The 14,664-nt window shown below is 64.7% G+C and overlaps 2 protein-coding genes across 38 annotated transcripts; one reads left to right on the top strand and one right to left on the bottom strand.

The window, feature by feature from the left end:
* The first annotated feature begins 32 nt into the window (after positions 1 to 32).
* On the top strand, positions 33 to 5,509 carry GPS1 (G protein pathway suppressor 1). Of its 12 annotated transcripts, none has more exons than XM_045376425.2 (14): positions 33 to 96; positions 387 to 590; positions 1,389 to 1,481; positions 1,973 to 2,154; positions 2,585 to 2,897; positions 2,980 to 3,057; positions 3,239 to 3,299; positions 3,792 to 3,877; positions 4,054 to 4,148; positions 4,328 to 4,433; positions 4,513 to 4,593; positions 4,671 to 4,808; positions 4,882 to 5,016; positions 5,091 to 5,509. In XM_045376425.2, exons 1-14 carry the CDS (start codon positions 64 to 66, stop codon positions 5,163 to 5,165), a joined length of 1,680 nt encoding a protein of 559 aa, XP_045232360.1. In that variant the 5' UTR covers positions 33 to 63; the 3' UTR covers positions 5,166 to 5,509. The 12 variants fall into 12 exon arrangements, with proteins under 12 accessions (XP_045232360.1, XP_045232362.1, XP_045232363.1 ...); XM_045376427.2 differs by having other exon boundaries at positions 3,242 to 3,299; XM_045376428.2 differs by having other exon boundaries at positions 2,597 to 2,897.
* On the bottom strand, positions 2,087 to 14,075 carry DUS1L (dihydrouridine synthase 1 like). Of its 26 annotated transcripts, XM_045376414.3 has the most exons (15): positions 13,884 to 14,075; positions 13,070 to 13,316; positions 12,378 to 12,486; positions 11,720 to 11,770; positions 11,113 to 11,225; positions 9,992 to 10,074; positions 9,646 to 9,749; positions 9,238 to 9,382; positions 8,894 to 8,990; positions 8,730 to 8,812; positions 7,973 to 8,118; positions 7,241 to 7,348; positions 6,789 to 6,826; positions 6,360 to 6,524; positions 2,087 to 6,273 (listed from the first exon to the last, which is right to left on the bottom strand). In XM_045376414.3, the coding sequence occupies exons 2-15, from the start codon at positions 13,304 to 13,306 to the stop codon at positions 5,824 to 5,826; spliced, it is 1,929 nt and encodes a 642-aa protein (XP_045232349.2). In that variant the 5' UTR covers positions 13,307 to 13,316; positions 13,884 to 14,075; the 3' UTR covers positions 2,087 to 5,823. The 26 variants fall into 26 exon arrangements, 16 of the variants coding, with proteins under 16 accessions (XP_045232349.2, XP_045232353.2, XP_073877080.1 ...); XM_045376418.3 differs by lacking the exon at positions 13,884 to 14,075 and having other exon boundaries at positions 12,378 to 12,548; positions 13,070 to 13,120; XR_012426358.1 differs by lacking the exon at positions 7,241 to 7,348 and having other exon boundaries at positions 5,900 to 6,273; positions 6,360 to 6,435; positions 8,894 to 8,983.
* Positions 14,076 to 14,664: the final 589 nt, after the last annotated feature.

Below are 14,664 nucleotides of genomic sequence, written 5' to 3' on the forward strand. Positions count from 1 at the left end.
CCCGGAAGCGACGGCTCCGCTGCCCCGGAAGTGGACCGCACGCCGCGGCGGGGTGGGTGCAAGATGCCGCTGCCGGTTCAGGTGTTTAACTTGCAGGTAACGAGCCGAGGCCGCACCAGGCCTCCGCGCCCCCGCGCCCCCCGCCGCTGGGGCCGGGCTGAGGTCGAGCAGGGGCGCGGGGCCTGCGCCAGGAGTCGACCGGGCGCGCTCCGTGCGGGGTCTCCGCGGGCAGCGGCGTCGGGGGCTGCAGGGCCGAGGGCGCGTCTCCGCCGTGGCTGCGCGCTGCGGTCGGGGGCCGCCGGGCCGCGCCCGCCCCGCCTCCCCTCCCAGCAGCTCACGGGAGAGGTTCCCGGCCGCCCCGACGCTAACGCTCTTTCTCCCTTCAGCAGCCAGCCAGCTCTGTGTCAGGGTCGGGGGGTGCAGAAAGTCAGGACAGAATGAGGGATAGCTCGGCCCCCAGCTCGGCCTCCTCGTCAGTGACAGATCTGTACTGCACCCCTCACAGCAGTAGGTCAGACCTCCTCCTGCCCGGTACGGCCGGGGACTTCAGCCTGAGCGCCAGCCTGTCGGCCTGTACGCTGCTCTACGAGGTACCTTCCAGGACAGGGACCCCCGAGCGAGGGAGGGGGGAGCAGGGCCCCGGCCGCCCCTGCTGTGGCTGGGCCCCTGCTGCTCTGCCGGCCGAGGACAGGGACGCAGTGCCAAGCGCAGGAGGGGAGGGTGCCCCGGTGGGCCCGGGGCCTGCGGAGGGAGCCGAGCTCTTGGTGCTTTTCCCAAAGGAGCGCGGGAGGCCCACGGGTCCGGCGGGTGCCCGGCATGGCGGCTTTTCTAGCCTGCTTTAAGCCGAGGTCCTGGCTCCTCTGTGTCTCCCAGCTGGGGGCCGTGGGGCTCCCTGAGATGACTCTTTTCCCCTTCTCCCAACCCTGTGGCTTGATTCTCAGCCCAGTATTGCTGCTCCGGACAGATTCCGGGGGCTGGTCCTCCTGCCTCCTGGGGTTGAGGTGGCGTCCCGTTCTTCTCCGTGGCTTGGAGGAAACTGCATCAGGATGGTGGCTGGGAACGTGTAGGGGCTCTCGGTCCCTGTGTAGTTGGTTGTCCCGTGTCTGCTTTCTGGCTTTCAGAGACGAGCGACTAGAATCAGGCGAGGGGTTTCTGCTTCTGAGCCTTAGAGTCTTGTGAGGAGACCCCTCCCTGATGTGGTGGCACAGGAGCCTGGCTGGGGGCGAGGGTGACTGGGAGGGCACGCCTGGGGGACAGCAGCGGCGGGAGTGGGGTCCGATTGGCCTGGAAGATCTCGGGCGGAGCTGACCTCAGAGAAGAGTGCAGGTCTCTCGCCCTCCTGGGGCAGTCCCCAGGACGAGGTGCCAGGTGCCTGGCCCATGTTGCAGGGGGCTGTGGAGCCCATGCAGATCGACGTGGACCCCCAGGAAGACCCGCAGAATGCACCCGACGTCAACTACGTGGTGGAGAACCCCAGCCTGGTACGGAGCCCAGTGGGGGAACATTGGGTGTCTCAGTCCTACTGGGGGGTCCAGGGCAGACTCCCCACTGCAGCCTGCACAGCAGGTAGAATGATCCTCCTCAGTGATCTCTGTTCTCTTTTCCTGATGCGAAAACCATCAGGATTTCTGATCGCTCACTCATGTGAGGCTTGTAGCCCAGCTTCAGACACTGCTGATGGAGAAGCCAGGGCAGGTCTCCTCCCCGCTCAGCCTAGCGACCAGCAGTCAGTGTCCCTTCCCGAAACCCCCCCAGTGCAGAGCCCACTCCCAAGGCTCCTACCCCGGGCCCACCCCAGGGGTCTCTGCAGGGCCTGGACCAGCAGTCAGTCTCGCCCCCATGCCCGGTTCCGGTTATGGGCCCAGGGTGACATTCTGGCTAGGACAGTCAGGCCCCGACTCCTGACCCTCAGGGCCTGGGGCCAGGGTCCCACCTCACACCCTGCCTGACCCTGGTGTGCACCCGCTCCCAGGATCTGGAGCAGTATGCAGCCAGTTACAGCGGCCTGATGCGCATCGAACGGCTGCAGTTCATTGCTGATCACTGCCCCACGCTGCGGGTGGAGGCCCTGAAGATGGCCCTGTCCTTCGTGCAGAGAACCTTTAATGTGGACATGTATGAGGAAATCCACCGCAAGCTCTCAGAGGCCACCAGGTGAGGCCAGGGGCTTGGTAAGAGGAAGTAGAGGCCACCAAGGGAACAGGTGCCTGGGGCTGGGCCCCCTTCCTGTGTCCTGCAACTTCCACCCCTGCGCTGGGAAGTTGGGCAGGTAGATTTCTCGCTGTCTCTTGGCCAGGAGTAGAAGTGCCCTGTGTGTGTGCACGCAGGGATTTGATTCCAAGGGGAGCTGTTGGAGACTGTGGCTCAGGGGCTGCCTCCCTGCTGGCTTCCCCACCTGGCTGCAGGCTCCTGGGGGCAGCAGTTCTCTCTGTGTCCCTGGTGCAGACTGGTCCCTGGAGGTGGGGTTTGAGGCTAGTGGGAGGTGCCCACCTGTGTGCCAGTTGGGCCTTTGAGGGCAGCCTGAGGTTGGCGGCTTCCTCCCCTCCTCCCTGGCCCCTGTGACCGTCACCATCCTGATGGCCAGGTCCTCTCTCAGGGAGCTGCAGAACGCACCCGACGCCATCCCTGAGAGTGGCGTGGAGCCCCCACCCCTGGACACGGCCTGGGTGGAGGCCACGCGGAAGAAGGCCCTGCTGAAGCTGGAGAAGCTGGACACGGACCTGAAGAACTACAAAGGCAACTCCATCAAGGAGAGCATCCGGCGCGGCCACGACGACCTGGGCGACCACTACCTGGACTGTGGGGACCTCAGCAACGCCCTCAAGTGCTACTCCCGGGCCCGGGACTACTGCACCAGCGCCAAGCACGTCATCAACATGTGCCTCAACGTCATCAAGGTCGGCCTGCCTCGGCTGGGGGCAGCATGGCTGGGCCATCGGAGCGCCTAGGCTCACTTGGCCCTGCCCCCTTGTCCACCAGGTCAGCGTCTACTTACAGAATTGGTCTCATGTGCTTAGCTATGTCAGCAAGGCTGAGTCTACCCCGGAGATTGCTGAGGTACGGGCCACCTCCTCAGAGACCTTGCCCCAGGATTGCTGACCACTGCTGGCCCCTCCTATCCTCCCCCACCTCATTCTCCCCCAAATCTGAATCTGCCTTCATCCCCTCTCTGGGGGCTGGGCATTGAGCTCCAGGAAATGTGGGGCGTGGGCCTCACGCATGTGGCTTCCCCCAACAGCAGCGAGGAGAGCGTGACAGCCAGACCCAGGCCATCCTCACCAAGCTCAAGTGTGCCGCAGGTGAGGGCCTGGGTCATGCCCAGCTGGCCCCACGTTCAGTGTGTGTTGCTCTTCCAGCCCAGGGCAGTAGGCTGGTCCCTGCCTCAGCCAGGGAAACCTTCCCTGGCAGGGCGCAGGATGTTGTGGGGCACATGTGCGGGTGTAGGTGGCACCTAAAGTCTGCCCTGGGGAAGCCAGTGGGTAATGTGTGGTCAGGGTCTGGCTGCTGTCACTGTGGGCCTGAGGCAGGTCTGCCAGCCCGAGCTGCTCTGAGCCCGGGTGTCCTTTGCAGCCATGCTAGCACCTAAAGCTTCCTTGCACGCCTGGCTTCGGGGAACCTGCTTGGCACTGGCGGGGCTGTTTCCACACATGATTAGGGTATCTGTGCCCAGCACTGAGGAACAGTTCCTGGGGCAGGAGAGGCCAGCAAGCCGGCTGGTGGTCGCGTTCTCCCTGGTCCCCAGGCTCTGGGTCTCACCCCCTCTCCCCGCTGCCCCCGGCTCCCTCCACTAGGTTTGGCGGAGCTGGCTGCCAGGAAGTACAAGCAGGCTGCCAAGTGCCTCCTGCTGGCTTCCTTTGATCACTGCGACTTCCCTGAGGTGAGGAGCCCTCTTGGGGACTTGGGAGGCAGAGCACGGGTTCATGGGTTGGGCTGCTTTTGTAGGAGGGTGAGGTTTCTCACAAACGGGGTCTTAGGCGTTCTCTGAGTGGGTGATGGGCAGGCAGGGGCGGCCTGGCCCTTCACTCTCTGTGACACCAGGTCTCTGCTCCTCAGCTGCTGTCCCCCAGCAACGTGGCCATCTACGGTGGCCTGTGCGCCTTGGCTACCTTTGACCGGCAGGAGCTGCAGCGCAACGTCATCTCCAGTAGGTGGGTGCCCTGGTCCGGCAGTCCCTGTCCCTCTCCATGGCTGCCGCTTTGGCCTTGCACGTCCCGGACCCCTGGCCCTGCCGTTTCCTCAGGTGTTTTGTCTGGGGACTGGTGTCCCACTGGCCACTTGGAGGGAGGGGCAGGCAGAGGACAGAGCTCTGAGGGGTCTGCCTCGCCAGCTCCTTCAAGTTGTTCTTGGAGCTGGAGCCGCAGGTCCGAGACATCATCTTCAAATTCTACGAGTCCAAGTACGCCTCATGCCTCAAGATGCTGGATGAGATGAAGGTGGGGTCCTGCCTGGGGTGGGGTTGAGGTGGGGCTCTGCCTGGCCTCCTGTCCTGGTCCTCACCAGCCCCTTCCCTAGGACAACCTGCTCCTGGACATGTATTTGGCTCCCCACGTCAGGACCCTGTACACCCAGATTCGCAACCGTGCCCTCATCCAGGTAATGTGGGGGTCAGGCTGGCACACGGCAGGTGGGCATACAGGGGGCTGTGGAGCTGACTTCCCTCCGCCCTGCAGTATTTCAGTCCCTACGTGTCAGCCGACATGCATAGGATGGCGGCGGCCTTCAACACCACAGTGGCTGCCCTGGAGGACGAGCTGACACAGCTAATCCTGGAGGGGCTGATCAGTGCCCGCGTGGACTCGCACAGCAAGGTGGCTGTGGGCTGCAGGGTGGTGGGGGCAGCTGGGGGTGAGCCTGGGCCCCGCTGAGCCTGTGCCTGCACAGATCCTCTATGCCCGGGATGTGGATCAGCGCAGCACCACCTTTGAGAAGTCTCTGCTGATGGGCAAGGAGTTCCAGCGCCGCGCCAAGGCCATGATGCTGCGGGCAGCTGTGCTCCGCAACCAGATCCACGTCAAGGTGGGCAGGCGTCAGTGGGTGGGTGCACAGCGTGTGGGGCCTGGTGGCTGAACTGCTGCTTGTCTCCCCTGCAGTCCCCGCCCAGAGAAGGGAGCCAGGGGGAGCTGACTCCAGCCAACAGCCAGTCTCGGATGAGCACCAACATGTGAGGGGTGGACCTTGGCCTCCAGGACATCTGCACCCCCTCCCGATCTCCACGGACCTCCTGACCTCTAGGCGGCTCAGTGCTGCCTGCAGCCCAGCTAAGAGGCCTGGCCACTGGGTGCCCCCCAGCCTGCATGCCCTTGCTGGGGCTGGGGAGGCAGGCGGCTGCTAGTTGTGGCCCTTCCTGGAAGGAGAGGCCTGCAGAGCTCGACCCTGTGGGTTTCCGTCCCCAGGGAGCAGACTGTGCGGCACCCAGGCGCAGCGGCCCCACTTCCCAGACCCCTCCTGTTCCCGCCTTGGTCAGGTGCAGACAAGTGGGCGGTATCCATTAAAGAGCAGACTGAGTGTTGCCCTTGGCTGTTCTTTCCTGCTGTGCAGGAATTCCTGAGGGCTGTCTCCCTGGGGCTGGGCTTGGAGGCAGGGCCTGGTGAGACAAATGGGCAGCCTGGCCCGCGGGCTCAATAGCCCCCAGCAGCGGCCACTGTGGCCCGCAGGCTGTGCTTCCAAGGCTGTGCGGCATCAGGAAGCTCCCGGAGGCTCTGGCCACTTGCCTATGGAGGCGCCTAGGGGAGGCGGGGAGGGGACCTAAGCCCCCACTTCCCTCTGCACAGATGCCCATGCGCTGCCTTCACTTAGTCGTATCCAGTTGTTCAGAAGCCCCCACTAGCCCCAACCGCACCTGCCCCGGCTCGTGCCTCCGTGAGTCTGGGGGGCGGTGGTCACAGGCTGTGGGCTCTTGCATCTTTGAAATGATTTATTGTTCGCTTTTGCACACGCGTGCTGAGGACAGGGCAGGTCCAGCCTGGGGCCTGCTCCCCACTGCAGCATCTCCAGGCCCCAGAGTGGGCCAAAGGGGGGCATGGGCGTGTCTTTCCACATTAAGTAGCAGGAGATTCCCTGAGTAAAAGGCGTTTCCTTAAGTAGGACGTGTCCAGGCTCCAGCAGCAGTCCTGGGTGTAGGGGTTCTGGGCCGTCAGGCCAGGGCACTGCCCATGACTTCGGAGAAGCCACCTGGTGTTCCGGGTGCTGCCGGCTGAGGCTCCTGCAGCTCAGGCTGGGCCTCTTTCCAGGCCAGAGACTTCTCCAGTTTGGTTTTAAAAAGCAATCCGTGACCTGGCAGAGCGAGTGAGAGGAGTTGGGGGGTCAGGAGGCGGAGGGGCCTGTTTGCCTGCTGCGGGGCGGGGGGCAGGCGCCCTCACCTGGGCAGTCCGCAGTCTCTTTGGAGGCTCGCTTCTTGCAGCAGCCGCGGCACAGGCTGAACACACATCTGTTGCCCTGGGCACAGGAAAGCTCGGGAGCCTGTGGCCAGCACCACTCCTGGGGCCAGGCTGGCCAGCAGGGGAGCAGCCCCGCTGGGAAAGTCTCTGCCAGATGCCCACGGCCTGGATGTAGCCCTGGGGACCGCCCCCAAGCCAGGTGCCTCTCCCTCACCCAACCACCCAGACTTATTCCCACTCCAGTCCTGGGCAGGGGCTTGGCTGGAAGCAAGGAGCCGTCCTGAGGCATCCATGCCACCTTGGGCCACACTGCAAACCCAGCTGGGCGGGCACCAGACCTGCTACCCCGAGTGCGGAGACCACCCTGCCCACCCACCAGAGCTGAAGCCTTGGTGGCCGGAACCCACTCACCTTTGGGTTTCCACACTGGTCACACTTTGCATATTTTGCTAGGAAAAGAACAAAAGGGTGCTGGTGAGTGAGGGCCGGGGTGGCCTGGCTGTGGGGGCTGCCCCGTCCACCTGCATGGAGCCTGCTGACAGCGTCTGTGCCAGCTGTGGCCAGCCAGGCCAGGAGGCTCAGGGAGGGCAGAGGATACAGGCTGGCCACATCTGCTTTTCCTTCTGCGAGCAATGGGTGAGGGGATGCGGGGGGCACCATCCTGCAGGAAACGGACACGAAGCAGGTGGTCTGGGGGGCCCCAGCAGGACAAGCAGCCTCATCTGTCCCACCCCCAGGCAGGGACAAGGGGAGTTGTTTTCCCGCCCACAGGGTCCAAGGGGGGTTCCATGCCCTTCAGTTCCAGGTCTCCCAAGCAAAAGGGCCAAGAAGGGTCAAATCAAGAATTCAACCCAAAGACTGACTTCCTGCCTCTCCCAGCTGCCTCATGCGGTGGCCTAGGGGGCAGTGTGGCAGGCGGGGACTGCTGGCACCGGGCTGACGTGGCAGCTGCTTGTGGACTGGCCAGCGCCCTGGGGGTTACATGGGAAGGTTTCAGGGTCATCGCTGGTCTTCCCTGCAGCTTGTAAAGCTGTCAGAGAAATCTGGGAGGCTGCCACCTGCTGAGGGCCCAGATGAGCTGGCCCAGGATACGGCACAGGGGTCTCAGGGGAGACGGCACTGGGCTGAGGCCTTGCCGCTGGTGGCCAAGAGGAGAGGGGTGAGCAGCCTCATCCCATCTCTCCCAGCCCACCCTGCTGGCACCTTTGGCCCAGCACACACTCACGGGGACCCCAGCCTCCCTCTCAGGTGTCCTGTGTGAGGCTGGGCAGGGACAGCTGCAGGGACCCGAGGCCCTGAGCTGTAGACAAGCCCCTCGGTGGCCACCTGGGTGGCACCTGGCTGAGGGGCTTGTCCCACAGCCCCATCTGACTCACTGAGCCCATGTCCCACATGCCTGGGCTGTGGCCTGCACAGGTTCCCTGTGCTCAGGCCCCAAGTCTGGCTGACCACTCTGCCAAGGCCCCCAGGCATCTGCTTCCAGCTCTGGGCCTTGAGCCTTGCTGACCCCAAGTATAGGTTCCTGTCACTGGCAACAGGGAGGATGGGGGTGATGAAGAGGCTCTCTCGGGCCCATCAGCAGAAGCAGCACTTACGCTTCAGAGAGGGGTCGAAGGTCTTGTGGGGGTTCCTCAGCTGCTTCTTCTGCTTGTTCTTGGACAGGACTTCCGTGCCACACTCCTCCTCCTCCAGGGCCCGCTTGCTGCGTGCACCCGCCCTCTCCTTGCTCCCCTCCCTGGGCCTGAGGGGAGGACAGCGGGCGGAGCCCAAGGACACCGTGAGAGGCCAGCAGCCACAGCCACACGGGCCTGAGCCCGGGTGGGGCCCCAGGGTGAGGAGGCGCCAGGCGGCCATGGTGAGTGCTGTTGCTGTGAGGAGCATGGGCAGTGCGCAGCCCACTCAGAAGTGGCCACTAGGGAGTCTGGGGCCTCCGAGATGGAGTCCACAGCTCGGGCAGCCCCGAGCTCTGAGCCACCAGCTCCAGGCAGGGCTGTGGCCACAGATGGCCTCACCTCTGAGAACCCAGCAGAAGCTGGGGTCAAGCTACTGACCCACGGGCAACTCCAGGATCAGAGGAGCTCAGAGAAGTATCTTATGGAAGAAAAGATTTAAAATCTCAGTGTCCACTGAGGGAGGATACAGCTGAGTCACCAGCACCCGCCACCTAGGACACCGAGGGGCACATGGCAGGTGTGTGCTGCTTGGAGCTGAAACCTCCCTCCTCCTTTCCCTCGGGCAGGAGCTGACTGGCCATAATGGTTGAGGACAAGCGGCGCAGGCGCAGCACTGTGGGCACAGGGTAGAGCCCACACCTTGGCGCACATCACTGCCCAGGGCTGGCTGGGCTCTCACCCCGGCCGGATGTAGGGCTGGCAGATCCAGTGGAAGGGCAAGTCGCCGGTGGGCTTCGCTCCCTCCTGCCTGGATATCTCCTCCTGCAAAAGCCCAAGGCCCTGGTCATGGCCCCTGGCCCTCACCCCCCGCAAGGCCAGGCTCCCACCAGCCCCAGCGCCTGCCTGACACCGCAGCTTCAGCTCCTGGCTCACGGCAGCGATGCCCTCCAGGGTCTTCACCTTGGCCAGCTCCTCTCGCAGCTGCTGGTACACCTGCAGCCTGAGACAGAGGCCCCGTCATGCAGGCTGGGCTCCCGGCTCCACCATCAGGCCCCAGGCTGAGCACTGGGCACACAGGGACCTGTGTCTCTTCTTGTCCAACTCCACTCCTAAGTCACCCCAGCCCCTCAAGACCTGACTTAGCAGCAAGTTGTTTTGACAAAACCTGCTAAATGCCCCAGGTGGGCTCTGACGGTATCTGCCTGGGCAACCCCCCAACGTGGCTTCCGCCTTAGGGGGCGACTCACGTGTGGTGCCACAGCTTGAAGAGGTGGGCCCGGACATAGGACAGCGGGCAGGGGTGCTCTCGCACGATGTCCAGGTATTCCTCGGCCAGCTCCCACACTGCAGGGCTCCGGCCCTCAAACAGAGCGGGGTTGTGCAGATTGCCCTCTGTGGGAGGAAGGGGAGGAAGGACGCCTCAAGGGCTGCTCCAGGTGGATGGCATAGGAAAGACTTGGACACTCAGGACACCCTCCTGTGCCACCTCACAAGGGACAAGGCCAGGTCAGGCCCCTCAGAGCAGACTGGGATTGATGAACACCATCTGCGAACAGCGCGGTGGGGAGGGCAGTAGGCATTGGGAAGGACCGACCTGGGTGGTGGCATCAGGCCTTGTGCATGGGGCCCCAGCTGCTGTCCCGGGCCCTGCCCACCTGCACTCATGACGCCCTGCACACCCGTGTCCCGGAGGCAGCGCTCCACATCCTGCAGGCACTGGATGTTCCCATTAGCAAACACAGGGATGGCCACAGCCTTCCTGTTGACAGAGAAACACCTGTCCCTCCACCTGCCCAGCACACCACCAGGCCCCGGACAGCCCTGACTCCATCCTGGCAGGGAGCTTCTGCTCCCAGGCGATGCTGCCCCCAGCCACGGCCCTAGCCCCCTCAGTGGTCACGGGCATCAGGTGAGCCGAGCACCCTGCGGTGTGGAGCTTGGACCCTCTAGCAAAGCCCCAAGGACTGAGGGCTGTGCCACCCACCGCCCACATCCACTCACCGCACGGCCTTGATGTGCTCCCAGGACGCTGCGCCTGACAGGGGCCCTTTCTGCTCCTTGGTGCGCCCGTGCACCGTCAGCAACTAGGACAGACCAGCCGTCGCTTGACCCCTCCAAGCCCCTCCACCCCTCAGAGCCCCTTCCGCCCCTCCAGGCCCCTCCGCCCCTCCAAGCCCCCTCCACCCCGCAGAGCCCCCTCCGCCCCTCCAGGCCCCTCCGCCCCTCCAAGCCCCCTCCGCCCCTCCATGCCCCCTCTGCCCCCGCTCCACCCCGCAGAGCCCCCTCCGCCCCTCCAGGCCCCTCCGCCCCTCCATGCCCCCTCTGCCCCCACTCCACCCCTCCGAGCCCCCTCTGCCCCTCCAAGCCCTGTGCCCCATGCCCGACTCCAGGGACCTTTCCCTCACCATCTCAGCTCCTGAAGCAGGGCTGAGGAAAGACCATCTGGGGCCTGCCCCAAAGGCTCTGCACTCTGTGGGAGCCTCAGGCTGCATGTGCTGCCCAGGCCCATGCAAGAGTCAGGCCAGGAAGTGGCAGCATCCCCACTGCCCAAGGCCAAAGGTGTGGAGGGACTAGCTCCAGGCTGGTGGGGCACAGGGGGAAAGTGGGGCCTGGGCCCAGCAGCCCCTGTGCAAGCTCATCCCTGGGTCACCAGGGTTGCTGTCTGCCTTCAGAAGGTTGAGTGTCTTGAGGGGCACCCCTGGAGACAGCAGCCCATCCAGGCCTGCCCTAGGCCAGGCTCGGTGTGCAGGGGACCCAGGCAGGGGAGCAGCTCTGCTGACAGCCTGTTGGCCCCTTCCTGACCCTCTAGGGAGACTGGATGCTGAGTATCCCCAAAGGAGGCCCTGCCGGCCTCTGTGACGCTAGAAACATGGTAGAGATGCTGACATTACTCTATCCACAGGGACAAAACTCTGGAGCCAGGAAAGCAGTTTATGTTGCGAAGGCCTGGGCTTGGGGTGGTGGCACTCAGAGTCAGTGGGGGCAGGCCAGTCAGGAGGGCCACTGCCCCCATGAGGCCGACAGTGCACAGTGTCTGAGTGGACACAGGAAGAGCCTCAGCTGTGTCCTCTGCGCAAAGGCCCAGCCAAGGCCCACGACACCTCCGCGAGACCAGGGCTCACCTGGCAACCGGCCTTCTCCAGCATCTGGGCGTACCTCACGGTCTTGTCAATCTCCGGGAAGACACGGATTTTGCACGTGACAGGAACAGAGAGTTTCTCGTGGGCCAGCAAAACTGGGGAGAAGAAAGGCAGCTTCCGAGGGGGCCATGGTGTTCCCACTTTAGCGGCCAAGCCCCAGAGCCCAGGGCCCCGCAGATAGCGGAGTCCAGGCAGCTTTGCTGGGAGGTTGGGAGGCAGCCTGGGCCACCATCTGGGTGTCTCCCTCAGGTTGCTGGGCAGGCTCCCTCCGCCATTCCCCCAGCCCTTCCAAGTTCAAACAAGCAGGGCCGAGGCCAGCTTTATCTCCCAGGACATCTGGGGCTGGGCCCGAGCAAGGACTCTGTCCTGGCACCTACTGTCTGGTTTTAAGGGGTGGGTGGCACAGGACAGGCAACTTCACAGCCACCTCCTTCTAGCAGAGAGGCTGCTTTGAGCAGGAAGCCCCAGGGTGATGCTGAGAGCTCCTGCCAATGCCTGTCCTCTCCTAAGCCCCAACCAAGTAGACAGTGCCCATGTGTCCCTCTCGAGGGTCTCTGGGGGTCCTTCACCACCCACCCAGCCAACTCACTCATTCTTTGGAGCAGGTCCCACTCATCCTGCAGGAAGGCACCATAGTGACCTGCAAAGAGCAAGCATGGCCTGGCTGGCACCTGTGTTAAGGCTGGTGGAGCCGAGGCCTTGCACCCCCTCTGCACCCTCTCCTCCATCCATGCAGGCCAGAAGCTGCCCTGCCAGGCCGGACGTAGGTCCCCAGAACCAGCAGTGTCTCTAGTTGGGGCAGTGGGACAGTCAGAGCAGTGGTTTGTCGGCATCAGATTCAGGGGCTCTATTTGCCCAGCTGCCTAAGCTCAGAAGGTGCTGAATGGAACCCCCACCGCCCCACGGTCTGGGACCAAGTAACACCTCCTCAGGGGCCCAGTGAGGTAGACAGGCTCAGCCCCACACACAGCAGTGCAAGGGGGTGGCGGGGACCCTGTATCAGCAATCATGTTTATGCAGAGGGAGCTCCCTGAGGGAAGGGAGAGCCAGTAGGGCTCAGCCCCCAGCCCCGAAGGCCTGAGGACAGCCACCCTCCAGAGGCAGAGCACAGAGAACGGCTGGCTCCAGCCTGAGCCAGTCACGACAGAGGCAAGGCCTGCCATCCTCCAAGCTCACCACACCTGGGGCTGCACTGAGCTGGCTCTGGCCCCTGCCCCGGGTGCCCCCATGCTCCACATGGAGCTCACCTCTCTTGGCTATCATCTGTGGGCAGCCCAAGTTCAGGTCAATGGCGTCACAGTAATCCTGAGCCAGGAGAGCCGCCTGAACAAACACTTCCGGGTCATTGGCACAGAACTGGAGAAGACGCAGGAGTCAGCGCTGCACCCAGCCAGGCGCTAGTCCCTTGCTGCCCAGCCCTACGAGAGGTCCAGTGTGACCCCAGGAGGGTGTGGGCCCAGGTTCACCGCAGGAGGGTGCCCTGTCCTGCGAAGGCTTACACTATGACAAAGCCAGGAGGAGTCCCCAAACCACCCGGATTTACAGATTTTCTGAACTGTGGCAGAAGCCACAATCACTGACTTCTGAAGAGCAGAGCCATCTCTACTCGCTCTGAAGAGGGAGTGTGAGTGTGAGAAGCAGCAATCCAGAGGCCCCAGCAGGGCTGCGAACCTCACAGCACCCCAGCTGCCTCAGCCAGCTCCTAGAGAATAGGGTTGGATTCTGGGAGGTGCACCTGGCAGCCCTGGCTCCACCACAGGAACCACTGCTGTGGCCATGTGGACTCTACACGCCTGGTGCCACCTTCTCCCTCTCCTCCTGGAACTGAGCTGTCTGGAAAGGCTGGAAGTGATGTCCGCCACAGAGGGAAGGGTTTTTCCCCAGGCATTCCAGGGCCCGGGACCCAACCGCTGCCGCCGCCACAGCCCCTCCCGCGCACCTGCACGATGAGGGGCCGGTCCTCGGGGCACACCTCGCAGTACAGGTTCTCCTTCCGGTAGTTGGCGTCGCGGACGAAGACCTGGGCGTGCAGCATGGGCGTGTAGCAGAGCTGGGCTCCGTGGCGCCGGCTCAGCAGCCTCCAGGCCAGCTCGCTCTGGTCCACCATGGGGGCCACCACGTGGCGGGCGCCACGCAGGGTGCGGCTCCAGAACTCGAAGCCCTGCAGCTTTGGCATCGTCTCCAGGCTGGGGGAAGGCGCAGACCGGGGGCTCAGCCAGGCCCAACGAGGGGCTTAAGACTCAACTCAGAGGCAGCGGTCAGTCTCTAAGGCCGCTCCGGTTCCACCGTTGGTCACACGCAGGGGCACTCAAGGCGGGGTCGGTGCAGGCTGGAGAAAGGCCACTCCAGTGCCGCCACCTCCTAGCGGACCTCGGGGCAGCCGCTGGACCCCTGGACCTTGACCCTCCCTGGGGAGCGAGACTCGATGTCGGCCTGGTAGGAGTGGCGTGAAGGGGGAAGACACCGTGGCGCCAGCGTCCCCACGGGCCTGGCCCTGATCAGGCCGCCCTGCGGTGAAGTTCGGACCCCGGCAGGGTCACGCCGCGGCCGGGCCCTGCGAGGACCCCCGGCCCCTTCCCGGGAGAACTGGCTCCGCGCCAGGCCAGGGGAAGGGCAGAGCTTCCCTCTCCGCAGGCGGCCCGGCTGGCTCGAAACGCCACAGGGGCGCCCCTCGCGAGACTCGGCCAGAGCCACGCGGCGGCCAGCGTTCGCGATGTGAAGTGACAGGAGCCCACACGCCTACGCGTCCTCACCGCGCGAGGGCCCCGCCGTGTCCGCCGCGCGCCTTTGGCTCCGAGGGCGCCGGGAGCCGGTGTCCCGGGCCCGCCCCGCTCCGGCCTCGCCGCCGCCCGGGGCCCCTGCCGCTCCCGGGCCGCCGCGAACGCGCGCACAGCGCCGGGGCCGCCGCCGGGCCGCAGCCGGGCCCAGGGCTCCGCGCCGCCACCGGAAGGTGCCCCGTCCTGCGCGGTCCGGGCGGCCCACGGTGCGGCGGGAAACGCGTTCCCTGGAAACCGCGCCCGGCTCCGAGGGGACCGGCGACGAGAGGTCGCAGCGCGGGGTCGGAGGTCAGAGGACGAGGTCAACACTGTGCCCGTCAGGCCGTGGCTAGAGAGGGGTCGGGACTCGCCGGGACTCACCGACAGCTCGCTGGAAACGAGGCACCGGCTGTGTGGAAATTGGGCCTCGCTGAGGCGCACATAAGGCCCGGGCCGCGGGTAGACCGTGGGCGCTGAGGCCCAGCGCTGCCCAACCCCCGAGTTCGAATTCAGGGCTTCATCCGGTTCTCGCCTAAAGCGGCCCCAGAGCCCTGCCTCGAACCCACGCACCTGCCGCCTCGGAAAGCCGATCCGTTGCGGAAAATCAACCTCCAGGGACCCTCCTTGCCCGCCCTGGGTTTCCGCAGCCGCCAACCTTTCATCGACTTTCCTCCACCCCGTGGACCCTCCTTGGGTGATTTCGAGCTGTGGGGACCCACTCGGAACCCCAGAGTGGATGTGAAGGTTATTTTAAACTGAAGGCATTTGAGACCCGACA

This window comes from Macaca fascicularis, chromosome 16 (assembly GCF_037993035.2).
Source record: "Macaca fascicularis isolate 582-1 chromosome 16, T2T-MFA8v1.1".
NCBI classification, from domain to species: Eukaryota; Metazoa; Chordata; class Mammalia; order Primates; family Cercopithecidae; genus Macaca; species Macaca fascicularis.

Coding starts and splice junctions, on each gene's coding strand:
- GPS1 (XM_045376425.2), top strand. CDS start 64: ATGCCGCTGCCGGTTCAGGTGTTTAACTTGCAG. Junction 2,155..2,584: donor AAGCTCTCAGAGGCCACCAG/GTGAGGCCAGGG, acceptor CCTGATGGCCAG/GTCCTCTCTCAGGGAGCTGC. Junction 4,434..4,512: donor AGATGCTGGATGAGATGAAG/GTGGGGTCCTGC, acceptor CCCCTTCCCTAG/GACAACCTGCTCCTGGACAT.
- DUS1L (XM_045376414.3), bottom strand. CDS start 13,306: ATGCCAAAGCTGCAGGGCTTCGAGTTCTGGAGCCGCACCCTGCGTGGC. Junction 10,075..11,112: donor TGGAGAAGGCCGGTTGCCAG/GTGAGCCCTGGT, acceptor GGTCTGTCCTAG/TTGCTGACGGTGCACGGGCG. Junction 9,383..9,645: donor GCAGGGCGTCATGAGTGCAG/GTGGGCAGGGCC, acceptor TTCCTCCCACAG/AGGGCAATCTGCACAACCCC.